Raw genomic sequence first — 23,861 nt, forward strand, 5'->3', positions numbered from 1 at the left:
CCCCCTTTCTCTTATTGGCTGTACTCACCTCTAGGATAACAGATACATCCCCTTGATGAGTTTGCCAACTTTTCTTTTCTACAACTCTAAGCAATTTATTCAGCTGTAACTCCTGAACACTCCCTCCCCATCTGTGCCAACTGGATTCCTAATAGCCTGGGCCTTCTGTTTTTCTTATTTCATGTATTGCAGACATTTACTTTCTAATGTTCAGGTGAAGGTAATGTTCACCTCCTAGTAAGCTATAGCTTGGAGAAGACCCTGATCCTGATGCTAATGGTGTAACCCTATACTTCACCTGTGGAGACTCAGATGTGGAGCCTTGTTTGCCTGTGAGGAGGCTGCAGCTGTGGGTACCAGCACTTCCCTTAGACAAAGGTCGCTGGTCTAGAAAAATGACTCAGCAAGAGAGGGAGAGGAGACAGTCATCTCGTTCCCAGGCTGGGATGACTTAGTCTTGATCTGGTCTTCTTTGTGGAGATATTTCCAAGCTCCATTTTCTATTTTCCTGGCTCCAGGTTATAGGTACAGCCTCAAAGCCAAGTGCTATGTGGGCCTCTACAAGGACACCCACACAGTCAGTCACACCTCCCAGTGACCAGAGGAACATAAAATGAGAAAATGATTCTAGAAAATTAGCAACTCTTTCCTTACAGAGTTCCAGAATTGGGAAGCTGGGGTGAGCATCCCCGCTTCATTCCTGTAACCAGCCTGTATAGTGCTTGACTGGATGTTTGGTCTAAGTCAGGAATTGTATTTGATAGTGCATTTTTTTCGAGGTTCTTTTCTTCTAAAAGCCTATGATTCTATGAGTCAAGTTTTCAAGTAAAAGCTAGAATACATTCAGTGCATAGCATGAGCTGATGGGAAATCATGGTTTGGAGGCCACACCCCCACATCTGCATGACCTGTTGGCAGGATCAGTCATCTCCTTGTTGCCTGAAGGTCTAGGGTCTGCATGGGTGCTTGCTGGGCCATGTGTAGTATTAGAGGGCATGACTTTTCTGTCCATCTCTTGTTGGATTTTGTTAATGTCCTGTGCCCTGGTTCATCCCACTTAGCTGAGGGTTTATTCTGCTCCTGGAAGGACTAGACTCAATACAGAGTTCTGAGTTGGGGTTCTGGCCTCTGCTGAGATCCAGGGCTCATAGGCAGTGATTTTTCCCAGACTATGCTGAGATTTTTCTCTGATCTTTTTCATCCTGTGTATTTGTTTCCTTAGGCTGCCTTTTTCCAAAATTGAGCAGCAGGAAGATGCATTATTAAAGGCTGTAGGACTTGATTCTCTCAGTGTTTTAGGCTGAGTGCTCTTGTTTTTCAGGAGGCAGGAAAACGCTGTGCAGACAGCAGCTGAATCCTGTCCTTCCTTAGCTGCTTCTGTGTGCTAGAGCATCAAGTTACACCTCTTTCTTGTTTGGGATCTCTCTCTCTCTCTCTCTCTCTCTCTCTCTCTCTCTCTGTCTCTGTCTCTCTCCCTCCCTCTTTCTCTCTCTTCATCTCTCCCCTTTTCTCTCTCTCCCTCCTCAAATCTACCCAGTCATCTTTCCCAGAAGTCTCCTGGAGTTCTGTTTGTTTCTAAGATGTAATCTGACCTCATTTCTCCCTTGCTTCAGACCCTCCCATGCCCTTTAGTTGGTTATAGGCTAAGGTGCAATTTACCTTCTTGGCTGAGATTGCTATGATCTCTTCTGACATCTTTGTGTTGTCTCTTGCAACATCTCCCTTCCCTGTCTGGAGTCCAGTCACATGGAGCAGATGCACACTCAGGTTTTACAATGACCTCTGACCTTTGTCAGTGGTGCATGGACTTGCCTGGCATGCTCCCTCTCTTCCCTGCTTCCTCAGCTCTGAGGTCTCACTTGTCTTTGCTTCCCAGAAGCCAAGCAGCATATGGCTGCCCTGGTGCACCGTGGCACTCCTTCTTCTTCCGGATCTATGGATTTCTCACATGTGTCTGTCATTAGAGGCTTAGTTTTTTAGGGGCAGACATGAAAAATAGAGGACTAAAAAAACCCAGTTAGACCAATGAGTCTTCTTAATTTCAATTAATGTTTTCACCAAGTGTGCTCATGTAGGTTTACATGTGCATGTGTTCATGTGTGTTCACACGTGTTTGTGAATACATGTGTGTTCATGCATGTGTGTGTATTCACATGTGTATGTGTGTTCAGTGCTGGCTGTGGAACTTATTTAACGTCTGCTTGCAGATGAGTGAATACTTGTTGACTTGCTAATGCGGTTTTTTGGTTGACTTTCAGTTTTATGTATGGAGAGCTGACTGACAAGGACACAGTTGAAAAGGTTCGCCAGACCTTTGAGAACTACGAGATGAATTCCTTCGAAATTCTGATGTACAAGAAGAACAGTGAGTATCCGAGGCTCAGAGCCCAGTTTCATGTGTGTAGAGGGTGAGGTATTGCTTCCACTTCTGTGACTGTTTGGTTTTGATTCTTTCCCCTCATCTAGTTACTAGAAGCCATTGTGTGTCACTAACCAATTAAGACTTCATCTATTTTTCTCTCAAGAGTTAGTCTTGTCCCTCTCAGTTCATTTATGAATTGCTCCTGGGAGGCACCAGGGGAGAGGCAGGAGAAGCCCTGTCCTGTCTGTCTTAGGCTCTACCTCCTATAACTTCTAGCTCAGTGAGAGACTCTTCCAGGTGCCCAGCTAAGAGTCTGTGAGTAAAGGTCTCATGATGACCCAAGGAGACAGTATTAACTGCATGGCATCATATATTCGCATTGGTCTTGGTCACAGTTACTTCTACCAAGTATAGAATAAAGTTTGTAGCCATGCCCAAGTATAGACCTTGTCTTCCTCTTAGGTGGCTTCTTGCTGAACAGAGGTGAGCTGTCCTAAGAAGTGAGGAAGTAGAGTGATGTCAACCTCTGGTCTGTCTCCACACCCATGTACACCTGCATTCACACATGCACATGATGCAAACATGTGTACACACATGCATATCACACACACATCCAATGAAGAGTCCTGATTTTTATAAAAGTAGAATTGATCGACAGGTTGTTGTTTCAGCTAACATATCTGGAGTGGCCCAGGTGGGGCATGAGGGTATGTGACTATTGGGTGGTGTTCTGGGCTCAGTGATTGACAGTTTGCTTGGGAAAGCATGTGCTGTGTTCATCTCAAGAAGCTGGAATACTTTTCCTGTCTGAGGGGACTTTGCCTGGTGGTTATACAGGTGTTGACTCAAGAGCTGCACTCTGGCCAGGAGCGAGCTCAACGGCACCATTCCTGTAGCTTGCTGCTGAAACAGGTGCTCAACTCTGGCTTACCATAGGTCTCCTCTCCACCCCACTCATAGCTATAGGAGGAATGAAGTGAAAGGTTGTGAGGAGGTCTATGCTGGTGCCTACACTAGGGTGGAACACAGTTCCAAGCTACAGCTCTTACCAGGAGCATGCCCATAGCAGCCTTCTCTTAGGGAAGGCATGCACTGCACATGTGCTCTGAGCTAATAGAGTAAGGTGGTGGTTTCCCACTCCGGAGCCTTCATGTACTGAACAGTGTGACTTACCCCATGGCAAAGAACACTAATTGGTAGGTGTATCAACTAAAGAATGCCTTGCTTTTGTGTTTCGCTTAAGAGTTTTAAAGCAGCATTAGACTATGCATTCAACTTGCCCAAATTCAACTACATGTTTGGAACAAAAGGGGGAGAGAAGGTAGTTAAATTGCTGAGTGATTTCACTTTTCATTCCTTCCAGTGGGCACAGGCCCCAGAGGAAGTGGAGACGAAGGTGGGACTCCCTGCTCTCTGAGGCTGAGGCCATGTATGGTGAGTCTCTCATGCCAAGCGATTCTTGTATTAGGAGTTTTGAGCTTTAGGAAGGCAGGAATTTTCCATGCAAGCTGACTGGTTTACCTGGTTGGCCACTAAAAGATTCACCTCTCTCCCCACTCCAGAGGTTGTGATAGGGACATAGCCTCAGCCATGGAGGAACAGGTGACATTGAGGGACAGATAACCGGTCTCTGAAGTAGCGTATTGACCTTGGCTCTGCTGTGAGGCTGATGTAACAGCTCTTCACTGTCACATCTGATTTTCTCTTCTAGCCTTTAGCAGATAAACTTGACACAATTCTGCACTGCTTTAAAATGGTTGGTTCTTTCAGCCCTCCCAAGTGGCCATGGATTTAATTCAAATTCCTCACCCCACATCATACTGTGCCCAGACCTTGTGCCTAGTGTTTGTTCCCTGGCCATTCTGCCTGGTTGAAATATGAGCACACAGTGTGGCTATTGCATGGGTTTGTGCAGGCTATACTCTGCATGGGGGGGATCAGCGGTAACCAGTGTGTGCTTTGCTTTCTGAGTTCTCTCTGCATTGACTTTATATCTGTGCTGGAAAGGGACATTTCTTATTTATACCAAGCCATCGGTTGGCCAACAGAACCTTGTACAGGGCCAGAAGAGCCATGAGCAGGGCAAGCACAGCTGTGTACAGGGGCAGCAGACCTGTGGCCAGGCTAATCTCACACAAAACACACAAGGCACAGACTGAGGAGGATTCAATAGCAATAATGCTGATTTCCTCCTAGGAACCTGACTTCTATCTCCCAACTGCTTCCTGCTTCCAAGTTTTATCCTCTCTTTTAGGTTTGGTTTGTTGAGCCTGGGAATTATGTAGTTTTTTGTTTGTTTGTTTTTATTTTTTGCTTGTTGGTATTTGGATTCTACACTTATTTCAGTTGCTTTTTATTGGCCAACTCTATTGGACACTGACTTAATATGAGAACAAAAGGACAGATGCCAAGTCTGTCATTACAGCATCCACAGTATAGCCATAGGTGGGTCTCTTAACCCTGATTTAGGAGGTCCAGGAAAGAACTCTTTTTAACAGCCATGAAGGGTAGATAAGGATTAGGGGAGGAACACAACTGTTACAATGTAGGCAGAATGGGCAGCAGAAGGGAGGCTCCCTGAGGGCTTAGAGCAATGTTTCTCCCACTTTTACCTGTGTGGGAACTCACCTGTGACTAGAAAGGTGGAAGTCTGTGTGCTGGGGAAGGTGTGAAGTTTGCTCTCAGCTGTTGTCTGTAAGACTGGATCATGCAGTACTTTCTCAGCCAGGGTCAGAAGAAGCTCCACACCTGTGGGGTGTGCCTGTTGCAGAACCTCACATACACTCCATCAAAACTCATGGGATGCCTGGGAGTGGCAGCAGATGACTGTTAACCCCAGCACTTAGAAGATGGATGACAGGATTACTTCAAGTCCAAGGCCAACTTGGTTTGCCTAGTGACTTCTAGCTTGGTCAGAGTCTTATGAGACAGCCAGCCGCCCTCCTCCACATTGCTCTTGCTAATTTGGTCTTATGAGGTCCCATCTGAATGGCCCGTTACTCTTTGCTTACAGAATTCTATGGCTTCTGAGGCTAAAGGTCCAAACATTTGCATGTTCTCTCCCCAGACTAGATGCAAAGGTTTGTCAATTCCCGGTGTCAGTGTCCTGTATTCATTTATTTTTCCTCGTTGCTGTGCTCACATGCCTGACCAGAAGATTCTGAAGGGAGGGGTTAATACTGGCTTACAGTTTGTGATGACACAGTCTGAGCAGAAGGGAAGGCATGGCGGTATGTGGTTTCATGGTGTGTAATGTAGGAATGCAAAGCAGCTGGCTGTACTTTGTCCACGGCCAGGAAGCAGCGTGAAAGGGTTTCATAATTCCTCTACTGCTGGGTGCTGTGGTTTGAATGTGGAATGTCCCTCACAGGCTCATGGGTTTGAACACTTGGTTCCCAGCTGGTGGAGCTCTAGGGAAGGTTCTGGAACCTTTAGGAGGTGGGACCTTGCTGTAGGAAGTACATCACTCAGGGTGGGCGGTGAGGTTTCATAGTGCCACTCCACTTCCTCTTTCTTTTCTGCTCGCTGACTGACAGCCCAGTGCTTCTGCTGCTGTGTCTCCTCTGCCACGATACACTGCATCCTTTCAGAAACTGTGAGCCAAAATCAATCATTTCTTCTTTAAGTTGTTATTGTCCAGGTGTTTTGTCTCAGCAACAGGAAGAAAACTAACACTCTGGGTGTTTACACAGCCCTCCGCTTTCCTTACTGACTACAGCGCTGAGCCCGGTGTTTACACAGCCCTCAGCTTTCCTTACTGACTACAGCGCTGAGCCCGGTGTTTACACAGCCCTCAGCTTTCCTTACTGACTACAGTGCTGAGCCCGGTGTGCTAATGCTCTCCTTATCCCCAGCACTCAGGAGTCTGAGGCAGGAGGATTGAATTTGAGACTAGCATGAGCTACATATTGAGTCCCTCCCTCCCTTCCTCCCCCCTTCTCTCTCTTTCTTTCTTCCTTTCTTTCCTTTTTGTGTTTTGAGACATGGTTTCTCTGTGTAGTCCTGGCTGTCCTGGAACTCACTCTGTAGACCAGGCTGGCCTCGAACTCAGAAATCCATCTGCCTCTGCCTCCTCTGCTGGGATTAAAGGTGTGCACCACCACTGCCCAGCTTTGAGACCCTGTGTTAAAAAATCAAAACCAAAGTAAACCAAAGCCCTGGAAAACAAACTAGAACTAAGCTGCAGAGATGGATGTCAGCGGGCAGCTGTTCTGTTAACGCTGTTTCCTAGAAGTTGATGGTCTCTGGGTCAAAGACACGTTCCTGAGGCATTTGCTAGGCAGTGGCTTTCCACTGTGCAGAGTGTGAGTGGCTGACTCACTGTACTTCACGAGACCCAGTACTGACACCCAAATGTCAAACTGTCCACAATAAAGGTGTTTGTCTATAAGTTTATAGCACCAGTGAGATTGAATTTTCTCTTCCTGTCCATTTAAAAATCAGCTTTTAATGTTATGTGCTTAGATTCTAGGACTCTCTATTCTATTCAATGCTAGTAATTTTCCTCCTGGTATTAATAACCCTTTTTATGTTTTGAAACATGTATGTGTGTGCATGCTTGCTTGTATAATGTGTATGGGTGCACATATGTGTGCATGCACATCCATGCAGAGGAAAGAGGTTGATTTTAGATGTCCTTTTTGATCCTTACTTTGTTTGCTGAGGTAGTCGCCCACTGAAATCGGTGCTCATAGATGCTGGGTAGCCGGCTCTGGGGATCCCCTGTCTCATGAGTGAGGTTACAGTGCTTTTGTGGTTCTGGGATCTGAACTGCAACCCAAACTCACCCAGTGAGCTCCTTACCCACTGAGCCTGAACTGCAACCCTATACTCACCCAGTGAGCTCCTTACCCACTGAGCCTGAACTCCAATCCTATACTCACCCAGTGAGCTCCTTACCCACTGAACCATCCATCCTCAGCTGCTTTGACAAGCTCTGCAGACTACTGTGACTTTTCTTTCTAGTCTCACTCCTCAGTGAAATCTTATGGGGATCTTCTAATCATAGACACCATCTATCTGTCCAGCCTCTTGGGGACTTGGGGGTAAGTAGTTAAAGGCTTCAGTGGTGTGATTTGGGGGTTTCATTATTTGGACATTTTATGTCTCTTGGTTGGTCTGAAAACCTGGCATTCCTAGATTCCCATTCATATCTTTTATCATGTTCCTGCATATACTAAAGAAGCTGTGTGGTTCTCTTGCAATAATAATAATAAATAATAATAATAATAATTATCATGAATGAGCCAATTCAGCAAATGTTTATGTGCTTACTCTTATGCTGGCCTAGTAGTTCTCATTTTTCTAAACAAGAAAATCAAGAAACCTTACCTCTGAGTAAAAGCCATGCAACTCTGGCCAGTGTGTCACCCCCTTTTCTGCCCCCCATGCAGTGTGTGACTTCATGGTTTGAGGGTAGCTGGTAGAAGGTCTCTGGGAGCTTGAAGCAGCTGTGCAGTTAGAGATGCCCAGGGAGTTGTGTCCTGCAGCACTGCTGCTGGCCAAGTAGCTATTGACTCTGCAGGCAGCTCAGCCCTTGCTATAGCTGAGCTGAGACTCATGTGAGAAATGGCTCCTGCACTCAGGAGTAGCCCAGTATGGAGAGAAATCTAATAGATAAAGTTGTCATATTTTCCCATTTTCCAAATGGCTCATCTTCTCTTTATTCTATGAAGGAGTTGCTGGTGTGTTATGACCATCAATCTTAAATCAAACACACACTGAGAACTATTGTCATTATTAAAATCCTTTTTTTATGTGTAGGGACTTAAAAAAAAAAAACCAAACCAACAACATATACAACTGAAAAAATTTGGAGATGGGGTTTCACTATGTAACTTCAGAGGGGACTGAATTTGTAGACCAGGCTGACCTCGAATTCACAGAGATCTGCCTATTTCTGTCTCCAGAGTGCTAGGTTTGAAAGCATGCACCACACCATCTGGCAGATGTGATTTTTTTTTTTTAATGTCAGTGTTTTTCTTCATGTTTCTGACTTTTATAGAATGACTAGGGAACTCATTTCCTTACCCAAGTAATAAAAGCACTCGCCATTTTCTATTCTGCCATCCAAATAGCTGTGTTAAAATATCCTTTAGAATATTAAACAATTTGAAATATATGTTCATATATTATGTGAGGTTAGCATTTAAACTTATTTTATCCATTGCTCATTCAATTGCCATAGTATTGTTTATTAAATAGTTCACTTCTCTCCGATTTGAGATTCTCTTTTCTTCTTTTGTTTGTATGTGCAAGTGTGTGTGTGTGTTTGTGAGTGCTCTTGCATGTGTAAGAGTATGAATTCATGTGTGTTCATGTCTGTGCAGGTGTGTGTGCATGTGTGTGGAGGTCAGAGGACAATCTTGGCGTTGTTTCATAGGAGTCATCACCTTGCATTGTGAGACAGGTCTCTCATTGGCCTAGAGCTTTCTGACCAGGCTCCTGTCTCTGCTTCTCAGTGCTCAGATTGCAGGCGTGACCCACTGTGGCCAACTTCTTTATATGGGTTGTGGGGACTTTCACACTTTTGTAGGTTTGTCATCTGAGCTGTCTCTGATGCCCTGCCGTTTTCTTTACACAATAAACCTTTCACTTGAGGTTTGCATACTTACAGCAGGGTTAAAGTTACAGCTGCTATCCCACCTCAGGTGCAAACTGAGGTATAAACTCTAGCTTATCAGAGCCTGGCTCATTGGGAGTACTCAGTAAAGGATGATCTTTCCTCCCCCCCTTCCCCCCTCCCCTCTTCTCTCCTCTCCCCTGTCCTCTGCCTCCCTTCTCCTTTATTTTCTTGCCTGCCTGCCTTCCTTCCTTCCTTCTTTTTCTTTTTGGAAACAAGGTTTTTCTGTATAGCCCTGGCTGTCCTGGAACTCACTATGTAGACTAGGCTGGCCTCAGACTCAGAGATCTGTTTGCTCCTGCCTCCCAAGTCCTGGGATTAAGGGCATGTGTCACCACCACCCTGCAAGGATGATGTTTTCAAAATTGTCTTGCAAACAGTCCTGCAGATGCTTAATTATTACAGTTGGTAGTCATTGTCTCCCTCCCCCAAGGCCATGCTTACACCTTTATTTTTCTGTCTGAGTTGAATTCCGATTTATTAAGTTCTCAGAAAAAGCACGAGAATCCCATAAATTGCATTCTATTTATACATTAACCAGGCCTAACATCTTACCCAGCTGTACTGTCTCATCTACAAACAGCATCACTCTCCAATTGTTTAAGTTTTGTTTTATGCTCTTTAATTATGTGGAGGGCTAAGCACTGATTTTTGTAGCTTTCCCCCTTGCTGTGGTTACGATGGGCCCTGTCCCCTCAGAACAGGGTGAGTTTCCTCAAACACTTTGAGATATATTTTCTTTTAAGTCATTCAAGCAGCCCTGGGGATTTCAACTGTTAGAAGAAAAATTGGAAAGGAAGAAGGAAAGGGAAGTCGTAGCTTTAAACACCAGCGCCTCACGTATGTTTATTTTTACTTAATCTTAGGGCAGCCATTCCTATTTTAAACTGGGTAATTGATGTTGAGAGGAGCTAAGTTGCCATGACCAGGTTCATGGTAAAGGGAGAAAGGATTTAACCCTGGGCCTTGGGCAGCCACTCCCCACCCCATGCTGCCTTCATTTCTGTGTTTAGCACTCATCTTAGTAGAAGTCAGCCCCAGACCAACAGTCTTTTCCTGCAGAGGCTGCTGTTTCTAGGCCCAGCATGATGTAGCTCTTCCCAAGAGTCACTCAAGGCAGGTTGGTCTGTTCTGCTGCTGTTGGATGTAATCAGATGCACTGAGGTCTGGTTATATAGCATACCTAGGAGGTCCCAAAAGATTGATGGAGGTCCAGACCTCTCTCATACATCAAAGCTTGTGTCATGTTATCTGGCTACCAGAGATGAGGACTTGCCAGGGCCAGGTAGGGATGTTACTTCTTTAGACACAAGGATCAGAGATAATAGGTTCTCTGACCTGAAACTCACATCCTTCCCACCCTCACCTCGCTCTGAATGGACCCCTCTTTTAGCAACCCAGCAGCAGCAGCAGCACTCCACTGGCAACACTGTCAGGTTCTGCCTTCCTGGGCTTGCACATCTATCTTCCTTAGCATAGGAAGGGGGCATCAAATGTTTGCTTGTCTCTGCAGTGCTTATCTGGCTCTGATTTGATCTACACTGGCCTGAATCATGATAGAGCAGTCCTACTGCAGTTCTGGGCTCCAAGGCCTCTGGAGTCTATCTGATCTGGCTTCTGCCAGCCGGAAGATCAACCCAAGAGTCAAAGGGTTCCTGACTCTCCTTAGGACCTGCAGAGAGGGAGAAGTGAGACTGGATGGTGGGCTCCAGGCTCTAGAAGGTTCATTTCCATTTGAAGCAACTCTTTAGTCTGTTGAGACCAGGCAGTAGTGCAGGAGAGGAAAATGCTTTGCTGTGAGGAGGGACAGGGTTGGAATCTCTGGTCTGTGTTGGAAGAATCCAGTTCATTCTGGAACATTTATAGACTTGAAAAGTTTATCCATTCCACTTGTTTTCTTAGTGATAGTTTGGGATAGAGGAAGGCCCAAGTGTCTCTTGGAAGACACTGCTCTAGAACTGATGTTTTTGAAACTCAGTCATCTGTCCTAGAGCATCCAGCCTGCCAGCTTGCTGCACAACTCAGTGATCATGACTACCTGGTATACAACATACCACTGGGAAGGGCATACAGTGTAGTAAGATGGAGAAAGTAGGTTGAGACTCCTGTCCACACACTGGGCTGTAATCTTTTTAAGGATGAAGTCCCCAGTTGTTATAGTTTTAGAAGGGAAGGGGAGAGGAAAATTCCCTGTCCATCGTCAGAACCAACTGAGATGTAGGAATCCAGTTGTAGAGATGAAAATGTCATTGCTATGACTGAGAAAGCTGATCCTGGGGGTACAGGTTGTATCTGTGGGAAAGGTTTCAGCCCTACAGGTGGTATACAGGCTTATCCACCAGTCACAAGTAGCACCAGAGAATCATAGGCCTCTCCTTCCAGCAGCCACCCCTAGTCCTTTCTGTTCCTCCCACCATCTATTAAATGGGGGAACAGAATGGAGAACGGTTAGTGTCTCCTAAATTACCAGTCTATGAGGAAAGGCCTTGGGGTTACACAGACAGAAATCCGTCCAAAGGAAACTGCACACTAGGAAAAGGAGGTTCCTGGGGACTACCTCAGGATGAACTCCAAGGCAACGTGAGCCTTTGATGCCAGCTCTCTAGGCAGACAGGGTGATCAGAGTAATGTGTATTTAATCAGGGGCATTTGTTTCTAGAACGACAGCTGGGTGGAGAGGGGCACACAGCTTACACAGGTGGCTCTATTGAAATGTGAGGAACTCATGATGAGCATGAACTGTGAAAATGTGGCAAGGGCTCCCCAACTTGATGGATGTGGGGCTCTCAAGATCTCAGAGTCATGGGTTCTCACAAGCCTTGGCAGATGGTTAAAAAAAGGATAGACGGTGCAGCCCTACTAAATGTTCCAGGGACAGAGGCCCAGCTGGTTCTAGTAGCATAGACAAGAGGACCAGACTGAAGCCTGCAGGAAGCTGGGCTAGGAGGATGAAGAGGTGAGGCTGCTAGTCTCCACGTAGGTGCGGCTCCTCCTATCTGGTTTGACATTAGCTTGATAAAATATCAATGTTCCTGATTTCCATTTGAAAAAAGTGTGGAGTTTTCTTTGGAGGAAAAGAAGATGGTTTCCTGACTTGTTTGCTTTGTGTTGCTAGCTAGAATATGGCCAGGTGTGGCTCGGTGCTGTCTTGTTGGTTCGGGTCCCATGGGCTCTGCAGAGGCTCTTGAAGATACAGTTACAGAAACCTTTAAAAAGCAGAGGATAATTGCAAGGTCATTTGTGTGTGTGTGTGATTCTTTTTGTACTATGGATTTCTTTCAAAAGTGTGCTTTTCTTAGGGTGGTATTATAATCAGCTTTCTCAGATCACCAAGAATCTGGCAGTTAAAATTATGCAGAGGGGAAGATGAACATTCACCATGGATTGTATTTCAGTAACCAAGATGTAAGGAGGACATATTTTCATTTGCTGTTTTCTGAGAGCTTATACATGCTAGGGGTATCCATACTTACATACAAGTGAGTGATAGATTCAAATCAATAAGCTAGCTATTGTCAAGGTGATTGACTAACTCTAATGTCTGTCTGTCCAGAGACATGACCCTGAGGTTGTGTTCATTGTCTGCTCTGTTCTCATAAATTACATGAAATGCTCAGCACAGTGCCAGGAACATGGGGAGCTGTCAGGTTTCCATCCATGTGGCTAAATAATTGTGGACTTCGTTTTGAAAAAGTTACTGTTCTAATTTCATTTCTGTTGCTGTGATGCAATATCCTGTCAGAAAGCAGCTCTGGGAAACGGGGCTCATTTCTGTGTATAACTCCATGGCTGTGGCGAAGTTGAGGCAGAAGTTTCAAAGATCTGAAACATCACACCCACAGTAAAGAGCAGAGAGAAACAAAAGCGGGCATGCCCATTGGCTTGCTCAATTGTGCCGAGCTGGGTTCCCCATTCAAATAGTCCAGGACCCTTTGCTTAGGTGCCACTCATGGTAGACTAGGCCACATCAATTAATGTAATTAAGACAATCCCCATAGATGTGCCCTCAGGCCAACCCAGAGTAGATACTCCCTCACTGAGACTTTCCTCGGAGGGGGTTCTAGGTCGTGTCAGGTCCTCAGATGTAACTGTCACAGTTGTAAAACAGAACATAGAACAACGTGACAGCTGCTTATGGAGTTCTTTCCTGGCAGATGCTACTTCAGGAAATACTTTACTTTAGAAGCACAGATAGCTTGTTACTTCTTGGTGAGATATCCCTATACAAAAAGAAAGGCAGTTTGCTTTTACTAATTATTGTTACTTTTGGAAGCTAAAGAGAGACCGTGCAGATACTTTCAGGGTAGTCCTCACTAAGAAGTCAGTAGAAGGGGCATGACTCACTGCCTTCTGTGGAGGACGGTGATGGTGAGGAGGACAGGTTCACACCCTTCAGCCTAGGATGGACAGTCCTCGAAACCTCGCTGTGCTACCGAAGGTTCTAATATTACCACTATTGAGTATGGAGTGGGGGGGAATCTGCCATGGCAACCTTTCCTGGTTGTTTTCTGTTTACTGTTGTCCAGGATAGCTTTATTTTATTTTATTTCACTTTATTCTATTCTATTTTATTTTATTTTTGGATTTTGGTTTGAGGAAGAGAGACTTAGAAATTCAGTTTTTGGTCCATGCTTGTTCAAGCATTTGCATAAGGCTGATAGTGTCACAAGCTTTTCGTGGACAGTGGAGTTCTTTAGCCACACATAGAGTCTGTTGGTGGTTGGCAGTGTCTACTGGGCCTGCACTTTTTATTGTTGTTAGATCAGTGTATCTGAGCTGCTTCTGTGAGTGCTGATGAGATTTTCAAGCTGCTTCCTGTTGTATGAGGGTTCAGACGCTGTACTTACAGGGTTATGAGACTGTAAGAAAGCCCCCCACTGTGTAGTCACTCCATACATTTTTATCCCAGCAAGAAAAATGTGACGGTGAGATTCTCCCACACCAAGAGTAACAAGAATTAACAGTGAACTAATATTTGCATCTGTTCATTCCTGAGTCCTTGCTTCCCGGACCCCTCAGACAAGGTTGCAAGCAGCTGACCACCCTTTGATGTTCCTTTCAGGGACACCTGTGTGGTTTTTTGTGAAGATCGCTCCGATCAGGAACGAACAGGATAAAGTGGTCCTGTTCCTTTGCACTTTCAGCGACATAACCGCATTCAAGCAGCCCATCGAGGATGACTCCTGCAAAGGTGCGTAACCCTGCTCTGTGCAAGCACACTCTTGCTACAGACAATTCGAGGTTGCCAAGGCAATCTTGTGCAGAGATAAGGATTTAAATCTTAGTTTGCGTCGGGTGCTGTGTCATTCTTCAGTGTGCTTGGGCAAGAGCGGCAGAAAACGTTTGGTAAAGCATTCAAAAATCCACCATTCCATAGTTACACTTGGATAGAGGAGGCAGCCCAGCAATCTGACCTCATGGGGCTTTTCAGGTTTCCTTCCCTTTCCCTCCATCCCTTCCCCTACTGGAGACTGAACCTACAGCCCTGTGCATACCAGGCAATCACCTCCACCTGGCTATGAAGCTCTTGACGGTTTTCACAGTTGCCCACATGGGGCAGGCAGGCTGTGCTTACCCGACAACTTTCTTGTGGACATCTTTGGGTCTGACTTGTGGATGGTTGCAGCCTCTTTAGATTAAAAACTAGAAATGAGGGAGTGATGAACCTGGAAGATGGGGCAGGGAGGTGGCAGGACGTTGGTAAATGACTGTGTGTCTGCTATGCTCTTGAAACCAAAAAGTGGGTTGAATTTACTCATCTGAGCTGTCAGAGGATTAAGGAAAAGTTGGATACAATCATACACCTAGTATGCTCTGAACCGCACATGTGTCTACATTGACTTACGTGTGCTTGGTCTCATGATGTTTGTGGTTTGTTGTCTGTGGCTAGTTAATTGATAGGCAGACATTACTGAGGCCATCGGCCAGAGTAACGTGTCTTAGGGGTCATTTGATCAGCTGAATGGCCTTAGGCTTTATCTAGATTGAGGGTGTGTATTATTCGGAAAGCACTGAAGGCTTCGGAAAGGAGCCCTGCAGGATGGTTGGGTGAGCTGGGCTCCTGCACTGGCTCACTGAGGTAGCAGAGAGCCAGTGTCAACTACTCTTTCACTCCCTGTCCTGCAGCTGGCATTCACTCAGCCAAGAACCCAGCAGTGCTTCATGTTGTCCAGCTACCTGGCTCTGTGCTTGGCTTTCTCCTCCAGCTCTCTGCTCTTGAGGGTTCCTGGGATGAAGCCGAGAAATGCCAGTGGAGTCCAGGGGAGAGACAGGCTGGGACTCGTGACCCTAGATGTGACAAAGACTGTTTGTTAAAGCATCATAGGGGAAATAAGCATGATTTGGTTATGTCAAAGTGTTTTCTGTGGAGATGCAGCAGTGTGTAGCTATTATTGTTATAGTAGGAAAGGCATACTCTTTTAAGAGTGCTTCTTATCCGGCTCCACCAAAGTGATGAGTCGGTGTGACAGTAGGAGGCTGTCTCGGGTTAATTTTCCACAAGTCATGTGCTCCACTTATTTAGCCCAACCTGCCCACATAGTGCATCTCGTTGCTGATGAGAATCTCAGTGCACACAGCAGTGCATTCACTGCGCCCCTCCAACTATTTCATTAGTCAAGGTAACTTCTTGCCGTGTGTCAATTCCTTTTTGTTAATGAAATAATACAAGTAACATGTAGCCTTATTTGTAAGCAATTTAGAACAAGTACATACATAACACATATTCACATATAAACACCTGTACCTGTGTAGAAACTTACTTGCATACATATGCACACATACATGCACACATACATGCATATATGTGCTTATACACATATGTATAGATACACAACCATATACACAGATGCACATACATGCTCACACATGTCAGAACACATGTACGTGCTCATACACATTAGTTTTCAATGTGAGAATCCTGGCAGGGAACCTAGCTTCATGTTACCTGAAAGTCCACTACTGTGTTCTGATTCCCATGCTTCCTCTGTCTCCATACACCTGATCTGCTGTGGTGTTGTGGTCTGCTCAGGACAAAGGTCAGATTTTATGTTAGCTTGTTTATGATGGAAAAGCCTGGGAATTGGTGAGATTACCTAACTGTTAGTCTATAAACTTCAGTTCTGGCTGCAAAGATCTGACCCAGATGGGAAAGATGCTACTGCGTGAGTGGATTGCTCTGCCTTGGGTTTGCTTTCTGGATATGCTCTTGGTTCACTCTCCCTGACCCTGATGCACCCTGCTGTGTACGTCATGGGAGTGGTTCAGGAAGCCTGCTTGTGCCTAACATTTTTCTCTGAACAATTAACTCACAAATGGGAAACAACCAGATAATAGAGTTGACAATTTTGCATGGAGTCCTGGGCACTGCTGTCGGGCTCTGGGATGAGTCACTAGACTGCCTTCACTCATAGCTCTGTGACAGGGCACCTTCTTCCTTCATTCTGCTGTCTCCCTTTGACTAATTTCCTAACTCACACATGTCACAGAGCAGGGACTGAAATTCAAGCAGGGTTTTCTGTTTGGTAAGCAGTGGGTGGGTTACACCTGGGCTCAGAGAGAAATACCTCCTGTTCCAACTGTTGGTCTTTCTCTCTGCTTCTTTCATGGAGAGCAGGTGCAGAGCCTTTACCTTCCTTTCTGCTGAGCTCAAGGCTTGATCAGGTGTGAAGTGTGGGGCTCTGGCTGTCACCTCTACATTGCTCACAAAGACGAGTCACCCTCTTGCTTTCTTGTAACTTGTGACAAAGGTGTACACTCACCTGTGTGTTTGAACTTTACATTTGAACCCCACCGGAGATGGTGTAGCTCAAGTGTGTTGGAAAAGCAAGTTGCTGCCCAAACCTCGATATTTCAAGGTTCATATCTGAGCAACTGGTCTTGCTTGCCTGCAGGGATGAGAGATGGGCTCATTGGAGCTCCAGAAGACCCTGGACATTGTCCTGTGGTGTTGGCAAATGAGAATGCCTGTGTTCTCTTAGTGTGTGGCTAACCTTGTCTTCGTGTTTTTCTGCCTGCTTCAGGTTGGGGGAAGTTTGCCCGACTGACCAGAGCTCTGACAAGCAGCAGGGGAGTCCTGCAGCAGCTGGCCCCCAGTGTACAGAAGGGGGAGAATGTTCACAAGCACTCGCGCCTGGCAGAGGTAAGGCCAGGTGTAGCCCATCAGCCTCACTTCCTGGGATGTGTGGGCTGAGAACATGGCATGTCATGGAGATGCTGTGCCTGTGTGAAAGGGGACCTCTGGGACCTCCAGCCTCTGGGCTGGCACTGTGGTTTGTCTGGGCTTCGTAAACCATGCTGTGTAACAATGGGGGAAGGGACGTACCTGTTTTGATCCTCACACTTTGGCTTGTGTGAAGGCAGACGAGAGACAGCCCTGTGTTCAGACTTGCTTGAGATTACAGGCGTCAGCTCACTTGTCTTAGGACACAGCAAAGAACTGGGAGTGCTTCTCATTTGTAAAGGAAGCCATTAAAAACTTTATAAATCATAGACAGTTACATAGGCTGAGCAATACAGACTATTCAAGGAACACAAAATATAGGATCTGTTCCCCTGTCAGTGGGATGCTCTTACATTTCCTTAAGTCACATCGATTAAGTCACACTTTTGCATTTCATGATCCTTCCTTGTCTGGTGGTTGCTGGAGGACACCACTGTCACACAGAAAGGAAGGCTGCATCTTCAATAATGCTGACTTTTGTCAGCACATGCTATATCACATGACAAGGAGAAAGAAAGGACCAAAACAATCATATCATTAATTGAGGGAAGGACAAAGTGCCCCATCCGCTCTTAACCTGGTTTAGGTATTTTTTCCCCAACACATAAAATAGCTTACAATATAATGTTCAGTCTACTTAAAAATGTATTTGCTCATTTATTTGCATGTGAGAGCATGTATGTGTGTGTGTGTGCAGATGCGTGTGCTTGTGTGTGAGCTCAGGTGACCAAAGAGGGCATAGAGGGTCCTCTGACACTTTCTATTCTTTTGAGGCAGGGCCTCTCCCTACACCTGGGCCTTTCTCCTTCTCCTTCTCCTTCTCCTTCTCCTTCTCCTTCTCCTTCTCCTTCTCCTTCTCCTTCTCCTTCTCCTTCTCCTTCTCCTTCTCCTTCTCCTTCTCCTTCTCCTTCTCCTTCTCCTTCTCCTTCTCCTTCTCCTCCTCCTCCTCCTCCTCCTCCTCCTTCTCCTCCTCCTCCTCCTCCTTCCTCCTCCTCCTCCTCCTCCTCCTCCTCCTCCTCCTCCTCCTCCTCCTCCTCCTCCTCCTCCTCCTCCTCCTCCTTCTTCTTCTTCTTCTTCTTCTTCTTCTTCTTCTTCTTCTTCTTCTTCTTCTTTTTGAGAGTTAGTCTTTGGGGAGGAAGCTTTCAGATCAGACTCATCTAGATTCTTCCAAGTTCACACAGTGTCTTTTTTTTTAATAGATTTTTTAAAAAATATTTTTATTAGGTATTTTCCTCATTTACATTTCCAATGCTATCCCAAAAGTCCCCCATACCCTCCCCCCCACTCCCCTACTCACCCACTCCCACTTTTTGGCCCTGGCATTCCCCTGTACTGGGGCATATAAAGTTTGCAAGTCTAATGGGCCTCTCTCCAGTGATGGCTGACTAGGCCATCTTTTAATACATATGCAGCTAGAGTCAAGAGCTCCGGAGTACTGGTTAGTTCATAATGTTGTTGCACCTATAGGGTTGCAGATCCCTTTAGCTCCTTGGGTACTTTCTCTAGCTCCTCCATCGGGAGCCCTGTGATCCATCCAATAGCTGACTGTGAGCATCCACTTCTGTGTTTGCTAGGCCCCGGCATAGTCTCACAAGAGACAGCTATATCTGGGTCCTTTCAGCAAAATCTTGCTAGTGTATGCAATGGTGTCAGTGTTTGGAAGCTGATTATGGGATGGATCCCCGGATATGGCAGTCTCTAGATGGTCCATCCTTTCATCACAGCTCCAAACTTTGTAACTCCTTCCATGGGTGTTTTGTTCCCAATTCTAAGAAGGGGCAAAGTGTCCACACTTTGGTCTTCGTTCTTCTTGAATTTCATGCGCCTTACATCTTAGCTGAGTTAGAAGCCAGCAAGTCCCAGCATCCTTCTGTGTCTACCTGCCTTAGACTTAGTGCTGGTGTTGTGTGCTTGCTGCTAATGCCTGGCGTGGTACCTAAGTGCTGGGATTGGAACTCTTTCCTCAGCACAACTGCAGCTGAGCCATCTCTTCACCTCCAAGCCCACTTCTTTGTTGTAGCTATCATTTGGGGACAGATCCCAAGCTTGTAGACCCCAGCAGCACTGAGAGCTGCTCAGTGGTGTTACTTAATTTGTAGAAATTGATTTAATGAGCAAAAGAAGGAAATGATCTAGTATCTTGTCTACCTGACTGGTCTTCTTGGTTCCAAAAGGAGGCAAGAATCTGGACTCATCCTAGGGCAAGCTTCAGTTGGTGCCTTAGTGATTTTATTGATATTTTCAATGAAGATTAATTTTAGGTTTTGTTGATTTTCTCTGCTTATTTGTTTTCCCTGTTTTTCACTTTATTGTTTTCTGCCTAGATATAGTGATTTATTTTAGTCTTCTTACTTTTGATTTAATTTTCTCTGTCTAGTTTCTTAAAGCAGATGTTTTGATTTCTGATTTTGATTTTTTCTTTTCTAATATATTAAAATATTAGAAATTTCCCTCTATTAAAATGTAAGTTTTGCCTTTAGTTAAACAAGTTTTCACTTAGTTAAAAATATACCTTAATTTTTTTGTATGTGTGTGTCTGTGTGGGTGCCCACACCCATGCACACTTAGAGGCCAGAGGAGGACATCAGATGTCCTGCTGTGTCACTCCCTACCTTCTTCCTTTGAGACTGGGTCTCTCACTATATCTGGAGCTAGCCTGGTGACCAGCAAGCCACAGCAATCCTCCTGCCTCTGCCCCTGGCACAATGGGGCTACAGGTGGGTGTGTGGCCACACCTGGCTTTTTACATGGGTGCTGTAGATTTGAACTCAGGTCCTTATACTTGCAAATCAGGTGTCCTTACCCACTGGGCCATCTCTCAGGCCTCCTTACAGGCTTGCCTCACAGACTTAGATCCTGTTGTTAGGCACCTGTGCAGCATTGTTATGTGTCCTTGGAGAACTGGCTCCTTGGTCCTTGATGAAGTTTCCTGTGATGTAGCTACCCTACTTTCATTTGATTAGTGCTGGCACACATATCCTTCCCCATCTCGTCTCCATCTCATACTTAATTCGAGGTTGCAGACAGTGTGTGGCTGGATGGCTGGATTTTTTTTTTTTTTTAAAAACAGTCTGACGAGCTAAGCATAACGTGATTACCAAAGCTCAGGCCTCTGGCTGTAGCATCTCTGCTTCTCTGTTCACTGCCCTTGGTCTTTTCTCCTGTGGTGTTGTCCACGCCTTTTCTTCTTGTCTTGGCTTTAACTGATCATTTTTATGACTTCACTTTTTGTTTATATAAAATACACTTCTTGTGCGCATGAGTGGTGTGTGTGTGTGTGTGTGTGTGTGTGTGTACGTACATGTTGGTCTGGGTGTGGATATGTGTATGGGGACATATGCATATGTGTGCATGTGTCAGAAGTCATGGTTGGGTGTTGTCCTCAGTGACTCCATGCATTGTTTTTGAGACAGGGTTTCTCACTGAGCCTGGGGCTCTCGGACTTATATGGGCTGGCTGGCTGTGAGCTGCAGGAATCCAATCTCTGTCTCCCTAGTACTGAGAATACAGGCATGTCTGTTGCACTCAGCTTTTTATGCAGGGGCTGGCGGTCCAAACTCAGGTCCTCTTGCATAGCAAGCACATTGCTGATTGAGCTGTCTTCTGAGCTTCAAAGCATGCGTCTTTTAATGCTTTTTTTAGAGGTTGCCCTAGAGTTTGCACTCTAATTACATGCATTCTAATAACAACATGGCCCAGTGTTCTGTTCCATGGACCATTGCTTTCCTTCATGCTCTTTATAAATGTACTTGTACATGTACTGCCATAGTCAAATACATTGTCATTATTATTTTTACTGTATGTATGCATGCATGTTGTATATATGCATTATACATGTATGTATGTATGATATATGTATATATGTATATGTGTATGTATGTATTATGTATGTATGGCAGTCAGAGGACAAATCATGGGAGTCAATTTTCTCCTTCCACCAGGCAGACCCTAGGGCTCAGTCTCAGGTGATCAGGCTTAGTGGCCGGTGACTTTACCCACTGAACAATCTTGCCTACCCTTGTGGCTCTTGCTTTGATCAAACTTCTATGCTAGATATCTAATAATAACAAAATATAATGTATTTACTTTTTATTGCCTCTCTGAGAGTCTTCCAATCTTTAAGAACATCTGGAATAGGACTGTACCATTTCCCTTCTATGTAGGGAGCTTTACCTCCTCTGGTATGGGTCTCTTCCTATGAGACCCATCCACTATTGTCTAAGGAAATCTCTGTTTCTCCTTCACTTTGGGGGATGACTTCATGAGGTGCAGATAAGGAGGTGGTGTGCATTTTCTGTGTGTACACGTACCTTCTGCTTGCTTGGTTCTGAGATGTTGGTGATCCTTATCTTTATATCGCTGAAGGTTTGTGCTAATTGTCAGCTCAGCAGAATCTAAACTCCCCTGGGAAGTCTCTGAGCATGCCTGTGGGGGGTTATCTAGATTGTCCTCATTGTGTGTTAATTCCCTGGCTGGGATCCTGGACGTGTGAATGGAGAAAGAGAGCCGGGCACCAGCAAGCATTCGAGCCCTCTCTGCATTGTGGTTATAGGAGCCATGCGGCGAGCTACTTTAGGCTCTTGCCGCCTTGAGTTCCCTGGCATGGCGGACCGTACATCTGAGCTGTGAACCAGAATAACCTGCTCTTCCTAAATTGCTTTTGCCAGAGTATTTTCTCACAGCAACCGAAAAGACACTAAGACAGTTGAGTGGTGTTTTTGTCTAAGGCTCCCTTCAGGACTTTTGTTGCTTTCGTCGATATTTATGTAGTCTAATGAGGTATTCCACCGTTCATTTTGTTTATGTGGCCACATCCTGCTTCTGGGATCTGAGATCTGTGCCTGACATCAGCTTGGTGAAGCCTCAGTGCTTATTGGTGAGCATGTCTTCTGTTTCGTCTCCGGGGGCTTCTGCTATGCGCATTGACACCGTCAGTTACTTGTCCTAGATTTTTGATATATTCTGTTTAGATTTTCAGTATTCCTTCATCCTTTGCAGTTTCTAATATTTCTAACAGTGTATACAGGAGCTCAGAGATTTGGGATCACCTCTGCTGAGTCCCACCTCCTAAGGATCTCATCAAATTGGTTTTCATTTTGGTTATTGTAGTTTTTTATAATTAAGTTTTTCTGTTTGGTTCTCTCTAGACTGGCCTTCTCTCTGTGTTCACATTGCCAATCTGTTCTTGTGTGTTGTCTATGTCACCCACCAGCCCTTAGTGCTTTAACCATGGTTGCTTTAAAATTCCAGTCTGGAATCTGGTTCTGACACTCGCTCTGCCTCTTCAAAATGAGCTTTTCTTTTCTTTCTTCATTTGCCTCTGGCTTTGGCTGAAAGAAGCCATGGCTGATAAGGAATAATGAACTCAAGGAAGGGTGGAGGTCTGTTACCTTTAGTGACACAGAACACAGAACACAGGCAGGAATGGGAAAGTGTTCTTTGGCCACTGGCATCCATCATTTGGTGAACCTGGACCTGGGATTGTGCCCTTCACAGCCGTGTTACAGCCTTGCTTCCTCTCTTAGGAGGCATAGGATGAGGAGAGGTTTTCCTTCCCCATGACCAGCAAGGCCAAGCCTAGTAAAGTGGTTTCTCTGGAGGTGAGGCCTTGGTGGGGAACGTTGCTCTTAAGATAGCAGTCCCCCATGGCTGGATGGCTTTCTGAGCTTTGTGAAAAATGGGGACTACTCCCTTTCTCTGTGGGGCTTCCCAGCCTCTGCATAGCTTTGCCTGGAGAGTGTCCCTGAACACAGGTGGCTGGCCTTGTCTGGCCTTGTCTGGCCTTGTCTGAAAAGTGACCTTGTATGGAGCTCTCTGCAAGGCTATGTAACTCAGCATAAACACCTTACTCTGGCTTCCCACCTATCTTATAAGCGGGTACAGTATTATAATCAGTAATGCCCTTGATGCCCTCTTGATGCCATGGCCAATTAGTCTATTCTACCCACACCCCTAAAAAGACCCTTATGTACCCCCTCCATGGAACAATAAAATAGTTTTGTCTTGCTGCAGTTTTCTCTGGAGGTTATTCCACGGTACTCACAGCCATCCAAATCCTGGTCTCCACCTCTGTCCCCTCTGTCCTCTCAGTCTGGTAGCCAACAGCCTCTGGGGAGGAATGGGGAGGGGCACAAGGTCTTGTTGAGAAAGATACTTGGAGCAGATACTTGGTCCCTTTCTGCCTCCTCCTGTCAGAGCTATGGAGGATTTTAGTCTCAGATCTTCCTCATGGAGGAAACACTTAAATGTAAACATGTGATGGTGTCCTGCTGCATGTCACCTAGGTGACAACAGTTTTTCTGTGACAGCATGGCTCTGTCACCTTGACTCCTTCCTGCAGAGAATCTGCTCAGGAACTCTGTCCTGACACCAGATGCCCTGTCCACCTGCATCCTCACTCCTCTGATGAAATAAGAGGAATTCACTGACATGCAGGCACTTCATCCATGCAGGATTGGAAGTCAGAAGGCTGTGATGCTCACAGCAGGGTGGGGTGTGTGTGTTATCTTCACTTTGTACTTGATACTGCTCTGTGGTCTTAGTCAAATATTCTTGGTACTAGAGGAGCCCAGGAAAACCCCTGCCACCTCTGGGGGAAGCAGTCTTGTGGGTCTGCAATAGCAGTCTATGTGTGTTCGTTCTAACACTTGTCTGTT

General features: G+C 45.5%; 1 protein-coding gene across 4 annotated transcripts in view; it reads left to right on the top strand.

The window, feature by feature from the left end:
• Positions 1–23,861, top strand: part of Kcnh1 (potassium voltage-gated channel subfamily H member 1) — a 308,814-nt gene that overhangs the window by 31,551 nt on the left and 253,402 nt on the right. For 3 of the 4 annotated variants that reach the window (XR_003837613.2, XM_021160418.2, XM_021160427.2), the window contains exons 3-5: positions 2,259–2,365; positions 14,047–14,175; positions 17,006–17,124. Coding sequence is in view for 3 of the 4 variants with exons in the window: in XM_021160418.2 (XP_021016077.1) it covers positions 2,259–2,365; positions 14,047–14,175; positions 17,006–17,124 (355 nt within the window). In the remaining variant the exon portion in view is untranslated. Of the gene's footprint in view, positions 1–2,258; positions 2,366–3,731; positions 3,797–14,046; positions 14,176–17,005; positions 17,125–23,861 lie in introns of those variants that run through there. The other variant, XM_085843957.1, reaches the window with a different exon arrangement.

This window comes from Mus caroli, unplaced genomic scaffold (genome assembly GCF_978045245.1).
Source record: "Mus caroli unplaced genomic scaffold, Mus_caroli_1 scaffold_1, whole genome shotgun sequence".
Classification (NCBI taxonomy): Eukaryota; Metazoa; Chordata; class Mammalia; order Rodentia; family Muridae; genus Mus; species Mus caroli.